Source organism: Microtus ochrogaster, chromosome 19 (assembly GCF_000317375.1).
Source record: "Microtus ochrogaster isolate Prairie Vole_2 chromosome 19, MicOch1.0, whole genome shotgun sequence".
NCBI classification, from domain to species: Eukaryota; Metazoa; Chordata; class Mammalia; order Rodentia; family Cricetidae; genus Microtus; species Microtus ochrogaster.
In genome coordinates this window covers 1,447,096-1,456,931 of record NC_022021.1, presented here as the reverse complement: position 1 = coordinate 1,456,931, position 9,836 = coordinate 1,447,096, and the positions used below count along the sequence as shown (strand labels likewise).

Sequence of the window (9,836 nt, the reverse complement as noted above, 5' to 3'; positions counted from 1 at the left end):
CGGCGGCGCGAGGCCCCGCACGGCAAGGATACTTGTTGCACGGTCCTCTGGATGGTGGTGTCTGGAGACTGGGACTCCTTGAGCAGCTGCAGGATCTGCTGAAGCCCTTGCTCGTCAGGTTTCCACTCATACTCCATCTTGGTTTGCTGCACATAAAGCCAGACACAGGAAAAGACGAGCAGATGTTAGTCCCGCGCACAGGCCCGCCGCGCGTCCCCGCACCCGCCCGCCGCCACCCAGCCCCGGCCCCAACCGAGGCTCGGACCCGAAGCCCAGCCAGACCGCTCCGCAGCTCCGCGCCAACGTCCGCTGTGCCTGTGCCGCCGCCGCGGCCGCCTCGAGCGCCAGGAGCAGACCAGACTGAGTCACCGCGAATTTGCAATCTGGCCCCAAGATCCGCTCACGGGAGCCCCCTGGGTCCTAGTGCCACGGAGCACTCTCAGAGCAACCCGGCTCATTCAGCCAGGCTCTTACACTGAAGGCTACTCAAAAGCCAGCCCTTGAGAAGCCCCTGCAGAAATCTGATTCGGCTCGTTATTTTAAATAAGCGTGATGGAATAACGACAGCGACTGGACTGGGGGAAACGCCGGCCTCCCCTGACAGCTCAATAGTGAAAATAAAAGCACTTGCGTGTCAACTTAATATAAAAAGCTATATTAATCGTTCAAATAAAATATTACGGGCGCGCTGCAATAATAACCACACCTCAAAAACATTAAACCTAACCTTTGTAGAACGTCAATGGAAAAAAATGCATCTTTCATAAAACTCAACTTATGAACTCAATAAGTGAAACATATTCCATCACAAAATAAGTGCCCGCCACAAAGGACTGTGGAAAGAAGAAAAAACAAGAAAAATCATGTAGTTTACAATGGGGTAGTGTTTAATTCTGTTAAAATATTCTCGCTGGTCACCCCGATCTGATTCTAAACCCGAATGAGGTGTGTTATTTGCCCTCACTAAAGCTGAACACAATGCTGAGCACATTACTGCAAAGATTCATCGTTGGAGGCTAGAAATTAAAGTGTGGGTTGTATCTGCTGCAGCAAACTAAGGCCACTATATCAATGACACAGTTAATTAAAATTAAATTCTCCAACAAAACCAATAAACGGAAGCGTTAGCTGTGAATTATTTTTAATAAGAAAACCTGTGAGAGGCTCGGTGAAGGAGAGATTTAATCGGCTCTACCTCTACATAATAGTTTAACAACTTTTGTTAGTAAAACCCCTTCCTCGCAGGTTCATTTTTTTGCCCTGGTATTACTACAATCCTCTAACTGGCCTTGCCCTCTCCATTTTTAAAGAATGGTTTCCCCTCCTCTCCTTCACTGTTTTGCGCTTCTGATCTGTAATGACTTTGCTCAATGTCTTCTATTGGCTTCCTAAACAGAGGAGACAAAATCAATTGTTCGTTCTTCCAAACACACACACACAAAGTGCCAAACACCTACATCAAACCCACAAGTCTCATCTCAACATAACATATAAATATTGCCATCATAAGGTTTTAATCTAGTTTTTTTTAGTATCTGTTGATACTGTAATGTTTTACATTTACATATATGTACTGTGTATTTTTTACATTATGTAATAGTGGGAATTTTCATTTCTTCCCTGGCTTTCTTTACATATTATGTAATTTAAGAAAATATTTAAAAATATATAGTGTTCCATTATATTGTTGTAAAGTTTTTAAACTTTTAATTGACATTGTCACAAAACTGTACAAACTATAAGCACCTAACCAGATGGACTTTATAAGTGAACACACCTATCTTACACACACCTAGTTCAAAATGGAAGTCTCTCATTCTCATTAGCACAATAAACCCTAGAAGAATTTCTATAATAAACTATTTCTTTTTTCTTCTAACTTCAAAGCTTTTTTAAAATTTCAAGAACTACCTTCCACTAGAACATGGTCCCATGGTGAAGCTGACCCACCTTTCTGGGATAACGATAGTAAATGGGATAGATTCTACACTGTTCTCTAGTCTCAGCCACACAGCGTCATGGCTGGAATATGAGATGCTCCCACAGCTTCATGTGTCTGAACCCTTCATTTGTAGATGCTAACAATACTGCGACATGGTGGAAACCTTTAGAAGGTAGCCCCTCCCTGAAGCAATGGGTCACTAGGGTGCTTACTGAGGTGCTATAGCCCTTTAAACTTCTGTCTGGTCTCTGCTTCCCGTTCCTTTGCATATTCTTAGTCTATGGAACCACAGGATGCCATGCTCACCCACCATGATGCCTGGCTTTCTGTCATAACAGACAGTATCCCCACCAAATCAACTTTGTTCCTTAATGTTGCTTCTTTCAGAAAACATATTGCAGCAATGAGAAAAAAATAACTAATGCATATAGTCCTTTGTTAGATAATACTCCATGTTACACTAATATTATCTCTCTCTCCTCTCTCTCTCTCTCTCTCTCTCTCTCTCTCTCTCTCTCTCTCTCTCTCTCTCTCTCTCCTCTCCCCTCTCCCTCTCTCTCTCTCTGTTCCAAACAGATTAGTATTAATATATCTCATTTGACCTGGGTCTCACGGCGCATGACTTGAATCTCAGCACTAAGGAGGCAGAGGCAGGTGGATCTTTAAATTAGAGGCCAGCCTGGTCTACAGAGCAAGTTCCAGGACAGCCAACACTACATAGGGAAGCCCTCTCTAAATAACAAAAAACAGTCAACAACAACAAAAAATATTTAATTTGTCCGACAATGCTGATAAGTGTCCCCCAATACCTTATTAAAGTTATCTGTTAACAAAAGTCTTTCAAAAATATTTGATTTGTAATTGTCATTTTGAACTTCTGTTGTCACTTTTTAGTAGCTATGGTGGCATATGCTTATAATCTCAGCACTCGGAAGTATTAGAGTCAAGATGATCAAGAGTTCAAAGTCAGCCTAGGCTACCTAGCTAGAACCTGCCATAACATAATAAAGCATAAGCTGCAATTATAATACATAAAATTCACCACTTCAACCATTCTTAGTGTAGAGTTTTGCAGCATTAAGTAGATTCTCATTACTGTGCAGTCACTGCCACTATCATCTCCAGAGCTCACTACAGTTTACTAGCAATTCAAATCAGACAAAACCGTATCTCAACCAATTAGATAACAAGATAATCAAAAATATAAATCCAAAGGCAGTTCTTGGAGAGCCAACTAGAGGCAAGCAGATCTATGCGTTTTAAGGTCAACCTGGTTTGCATGAGTTCCAGGCCAATCAAGGCTTCATGGTGAGACTCTGTCTCAAAAAGCATAAATAAACATTTCTTTTGAGAGATGAAGATTAAAGTGCTATAAATCTTAGGAGGTGTGAAAATCTAGGCAAGTTAATCAATCCCTCTGAGCCTTAGCTTCCCAACTATTTAATTGGGATATACCAACTCCAAATTAGATTATAGATACCTAGCACAGAATAAGAATGACTTGAAAAAGGTAGTTATATGAGTTAACTAAGGGGCTGGAGAGGTGACTCAGTGGTTAAGAGCACCAGCTACTCTTCCAAGAGATCCAGGATCAATTCGCAGCATCCACACCGCAGCTCACAACTGTCTGTTACTCCACTTCTGGGGAAGTCTGACACCTTCTGGTCTCCACAGGCAACAGTCACATGTGGTGGTGCACTGATAGTCATACATGGAGGAAAAATCCCAACACACATTTAAAAACAAACAACAACAACGACAACAAAAAACAGGCATAGCATGCCTTTAATCCCAGCACTCAGGAGACAGAGGAAGATGGATCTCTGTGAGTTCAAGGCCAGACTGGTCTACACAGTGATTCTAAGACAACCATAGCTACAGTGAGACTAGCTCAAAAAAATCCAAAAAATAAAAAAGAAAAAAAAGGTTAGTCAGTAGGGCTGAATAGATGAACAGATGGCTGTGGGTAGGAGCACTGTCTGTCTGCTCTTCTAGATGACCAAGACTGGATTCCCGGCAACCACATGGCAGTTTACAACAGATATAAACCCAGTCCCGCAGGCTCCAATGCCCTCTTCTGGTCTCTGCAGGCACCAAGCACATATGTGGTGCATGGAGACTGATTGAACAAGTATTTGTTATTCATTCAACTGAATCAATATGAAGTTGGTCAATAAGCTTGATAAGCACTGGAGAGTCAAGGTAAGGTAAGGAAAATACAGTTCTCACTTGGTGAAAGAGATGGAACAACTGTCTACTGAAGAGTGATAAAGAGAAAAGGCAAATATAGTCTGCTAGGAAAGAGAGTGTTTCCCTCATCTGCTTCAGAGCTCTTCCCTGTTTCAATTAAATGCAAACAACCATTTGTCAAACAGTCAGAAGGTCCCATCCACGTGATGCGTCACTGTGAAGGGATACATGTTGCCATGAGTGACAGGACTTCCCCAAAGGTAAATAAGGTGTGGTAGCATTCCAAAGCAAACAAGGCATAATCACCCCTCAGGAACACTAGAAAAGCGGGCATGTGCATGTATGCGCGTAAGTCTGTGTGTGTGTGTGTGTGTGTGTGTGTGTGTGCGCGTGTGTGCGATAAACATGTTTCTGTTTCACCTGTATGAGACTTTCTAGTGTAGCATTCACAAGCCATGCGGGGTAGCTTAGGACATTTCCTCCCAGTGAACATCCAACACCACTCTGTCTTACCCTATAAATGAAGAGTACGGTCATTCCCAGTCAGTAGCACTCCCTCGGTGGAGAAAGGCTACAGCAAGGTAAGGGTAAGAGACTAATCCAGTTAGGAGGTAAGGAGAGAACAGACCAAAAGCAAAAGCAAAAGTGAGGAAGACAGACATGAGGATGGGGATGGGGGTGGAGGTGTGGTGTGGTATGTGTGTGGTGGGGAGCACCTTTAAAGACCCCATGGCTAGTAGACACACTGTGAAGGGGGTGAAAGCCATATCACTTAAAGATCCTCCTATCAAGGAGATACCCATCTTCTGCTCTAGACTGCCTGCTGTTCGGCTAATTTTTACAGGGATTTTGAAAACCCCTCAGGCTACAGTGACAGCAGGAGGAGCCACAGGAAACCTAACTGTACAAACTTCATCTACATAGAGTTTCAGTGTTAGGAGAAGGGTAGTCATGTTTCACTAAAAGTTCTGGCCTTAAACTGTAGAAGACTTACACAACACACTATAAATGTGGGGCACGGTGGTGCTCGTCTTTATTCCCAGCACTGAGGAGGCAGAGGCAGCGTCTGGTCTACAGAGTGAGTTCAAAGCCAGACTGTCTAAAACATCAACAAAAATCCAATGCAATATTATGTCAATATTGGCAGCTAATACTTTTTGATAGCCAAGCAGTCTTCTAAGCACTTACATATGATAACTAATTTAATTTTAGTACTTCATGACATGGTATTGATAGCAACCACATGCAATGGGTGAGCAAATTGACTCACAGGGATGTTAGTCGCCTGTGGTTATTCAGCAAGTAGATGGCAAGACTATGACTCAGCCCAAAGGACGCTGGCTGGAGAGTGCACTCTTGCCAGAGCAGTGGTGTGATAATCCCAGGACCGAGAAGGCTGAGGGAGATCACAGGGTCAAGACCCTGTCTCAAAACATTAAACAAAGAATAATAAAACAAAGACCACCCATGAATCTTCTCTGGTATCAAATCATGGTCCAGGCCCCTGATATATATATATATAATTTTTTGCTTTTCCAACAGAAATATCAATCTGTCACCTGGGAACTAATTGTAAAACACACATTCGCATGAAATAATATACTGGCTACCCCTGTGTGAGGTAAGAAGCAAGCCACTGTACTACTGTAAAAATCCTCTAACATCGGAAAAAATCATAACGTAGTCTGACAATATAAAAGTGAGGTATTTTGACAACACTGAGTTAGAAACGTTCTAAATCTACATCTTCACTAAGTTCCCGTGTTGTACATACACACCTTGTATTACTTCCACTTAAAAAGCATGTAAATCTAAGCAGAGCTTAAGAATCATGTACTGAATCATTTGCAGAATAAAATTTAAGACAAACTCCCACACTAAATGTTTCTTACGTTCGTTTCCCTGGGGTGGGGGGATGCTATGATGAGCAAAGAAGTAGGGAAAACAGATATCCATGAGGAGGGAAAAGAATATCCACTGGGTGAAAGGATGAAGCAAAGATTTGAACCTCACCTAGTTCAAATCAGTCTGATTGAGCTCAATCAGACTGGAAGGCAACAAAGACAGCAGGAGGATCTGTGTGTGTGTGGGGGGGGGGGTTAAGTGTTGAACCTAGGGTTCATGCATCCTAGGCAAGTACTGTACCACTGAGCTATATTTCCCAGCAAGACAGTATATTTAACATGGTATTAGACACATGAGTTTTAAAACTCTTGACTGGTTGACTGCTTAGGGTAAGTGGTTCAATTAGCCACTTGGAAGAAATATGCTAAGGAGTTAAAATTTTAATTTTCCAGCATTACAAACTTATTGCTGCCAAAGGGCTGGAAGATAGCACAGAGAGAAAACAGAAATGAGGGAGATTTTACATAAATGCTTTCTTAGCATGCAGGAAGACCTTTGACCATCAGCTATGCCGCTCAAATGCACATGAGTGTACGCCAACATTAAAAGATGTGCTATCTTAATGTCTGAGGGATAAGGGAGAAAAGCTTGATCCTAAAATTCAAGCCAATACGATAACCAGGCACTTCTTAGACTGTCACTTATTTGACATTCACCACAGCGTGAGGAGACAGATATTAATCCACAAAAGAGGCACAAGCTGGGAGCGGTTATGCAGCCTATTCAATTTATATGTGGCAGAGGGGGTTATTCAACACAGAATTATGATGCCCGAGTCTGTACAGAGCTGCATAATAACAATAATCCACGTGCCAGGCTTTATACTGCTTTTAAATGCTCTTTAATTCTATGTATATATACTATTATTATCTCTACTTTCCAAAGGATGACGGGGCCTAAAAGAGGGAAGGCAATGTGTTCTCTCACAGACACCATAAACAGAGAGCCAGGATTCCCTTTCCTAGTATCCCTTTGCCACCACTCCAGACCTGTGACTGGCCAGTCACAGACCTTAACAGTGGGTGACAGTGAACACTCTTGGTACACTTTCTTCCCTATCATATATATCACCAAGGATTCAGCAGGTCTCTTGATCCTGCTTCTCCAGGTATGGTAACTGTACCTTGTTTTTAGGAGTTTCTTGAAGGTGGGGGGAGGGTGGCCCTTGTGTGTGTGAAGGCCATCCTCAGGTACTGTCCACTTTATGAGACAGGGTCTGTCACTGGCTTAGAGCTTAGTGATTAGATTAGACTAGACCAGGATGAGACTCACCCGGTCTTCCCAGTGCTGGGATTGTTAGCATGTAACAAAAAGCATGCCTGGCTTTTTGCCTATGTTTGCGGGTACACAGACATATGTGTGTTCATGCATGTATGTGTATGTGATGTGGGTACTGGAGATCAAACATGTCTTTTTTGTTTGTTTGTCTGTTTGTTTGTTTGAGACAGGGTTTCTTTGTGTAGCCCTGGTTGTTCTGGAACTCACTCTGTAGACCAAGGTGGCCTCTTTCTACCGATGCTGGGATTAAAGGTGTGTGCCACCATCACCTACCTCTCAAACATGTCTTTATGCTTGCAGAGCTAGTGACTTTACCAACAGAGCTATCTTACTGGCCCCATTTTTTAGAGTTTAAGCTTTCTATCTTCAATCAAAACAAAAGGCTGATAGGACTGGTGTCTCTTTATATTTAACTTTTGGTAATATTTGTCATTTGCAAAAAACAGTAGTTCCTTGTTGAGTTCTATAGCAAATTTAACCATTATAGTGGATCCCCGTCTCCATGTATCTTTAAGCAACTTAAGCCCATAGTTTCTAAACTCCGACCATGTATCATAATCACTAGAGACTTGCAACTGGATGAGAACCAGTCTAACTCAGTATATCTGCTTCTGGAAATGTTCAGTGCTTCTTAGTCTAGTAAGAATTTCTGTACTAAAAATGACAAAAACAGAAGATAGATTTAACCAGTTAATATGCAAACCTAGCTATCTGAAGGCTAATGAAAATCAAAATGCAAGACCATTCTGTCAAAAGTTAGTTAATAATTTGAAACACAGAGTTGGAGAGATCACACAGTGACTAACTTAAATCCAATGGCAGAAAGGAAAACCTGTAAGAGTTCAGTTTCGGTGTAAGAACAAAAGGAATTATTTCCAATAAATTTCAAGCAAAACAAACAAAAGTAAAAATCAAGGCCCTTGATTGGTAGTTTACCCTGTGACTAACACCGACCTGAAGTCAACAGAGGGTTGGTTCCAAAGCCCCAGCAGTGCAGTATTGGATATCAGGTTTACAGGTGCTTCTCCACAGCTAGATGACAACTGTTTCTCTAAACTGAATTAGTGCCGTTACTGCAGTGGGACACGGGACACAGATCTTGAGACAAGGATTTAAGGGAAAAGCTCCTTTCAAGTCTCCTCTCTTATAACATTATTATACATTTTACTTCACAACAGTGATTATTGCCAAGAGGTTTTAATAATTTTCCAAATGTTTTTGTATTTGATATTTCAGAATTCCCACTTGAACTGAAGAGTAGTCTTAGTGGGTTAAATATCTCACTAAAAGTTACTTAGCTACTAAGTGTTAAGACCTGAGCTGGGAGGCTAAAGAGAGAGATTCAGTGGTTAAGAGCACTTGTTGCTCTTACAGAAGATTGGGGTTTGGTGCCCAGAAGCCATAGGGAGGGTCTCAACTCTTAACTCCAGGGGTTCCACACCCTCTTTTTACTCTAAGAGTACCAGGCACATGTCATGTATATACATGGACGCAGTCAGAACACCCATGCACATAAGTAAAAATATTAAAAAGAAAAGAACTGGAATGTCTATTTTGCACCCAATGTTTCTACTACTCTACTCTTTTGTCCATAGGTAATTACATAAGTACAATCAATAAAAACTATAGCCTGTCTTAGAGAAATGTTATTGTTATTTGCTTTTTCACTCACGGGTTAAATGTTGGCATGCATAAATGCTGGAGACGATTCTGTACTAGTCTCATGAGACCGTAACAGTGCCTGGTAAAGTACTGGTATTCAGTGATTAGAACCACACCAGCAACAAGTAAGCTAATCTTCTTACTATATAAGAAATTGGTAAAAAGAGGAGTAGGATTAAAACAAAACAAAACAAAACAAAACAAAACAAAACAAAAAGCCAAATCTTCCTGTGAAACATCCGCAATTTTTAAGTGGATAAAAGGAATGGTCCAATACCTTAGACACTACTGTACATGTTTACCAAGTGAGCCATGTTGGTCCAGTCAATAGAGGATGACGCTGATTCTAAGAGAACAGCTAGCTAGCAACACAGGCCAACAATACATACCATCTTGATGACAAGCATGCCGTTCACTCAGACTGCTCTGAAGTTCTAACCAAGACAGCCCAGCTCTTTCTCCCTCACATCCCAAACCATCTTTAAGCACAATGCATTGCTTCAGGGTCTAACCATTTCAAGGAAACAGAGAAAGGAGCCCAGCGCTGTATTCACTCTCAAGGACAGAATTAGAAAATGGCCAGAGCGGTTTCAGGAGGAAAATGAAAAGGTTAAAAACTGGCAGGCTGCTAGAAATGCAATTATCAGTGTTTCCCTCATCCTCCATTTGTTCACTAAAAGCCCAGTCACTCGTGACAGGGGTGTGTCTCAGTAATGTTCAGTTATAGGAGAGGGACACAGCAGAAAAGCACAGCAGAGGAAATAAATTTTTAAAAAGTGTTTTTATACCTATTTACTTTTTTTTTGGTGTGTGTATGTATGTGTGTATGTGTATATATATATATATATATATATATATA

The 9,836-nt window shown here is 41.5% G+C and overlaps 1 protein-coding gene across 5 annotated transcripts in view; it reads right to left on the bottom strand.

The window, feature by feature from the left end:
* Positions 1 to 9,836, bottom strand: part of Tnpo1 (transportin 1) — an 83,030-nt gene that overhangs the window by 53,431 nt on the left and 19,763 nt on the right. For 4 of the 5 annotated variants that reach the window (XM_013349661.2, XM_005356431.3, XM_026783690.1 and 1 more), the window contains exon 2: positions 33 to 146. In XM_013349661.2, the coding sequence (XP_013205115.1) occupies positions 33 to 146 (114 nt within the window). Of the gene's footprint in view, positions 1 to 32; positions 147 to 265; positions 337 to 9,836 lie in introns of those variants that run through there. The other variant, XM_005356432.2, reaches the window with a different exon arrangement.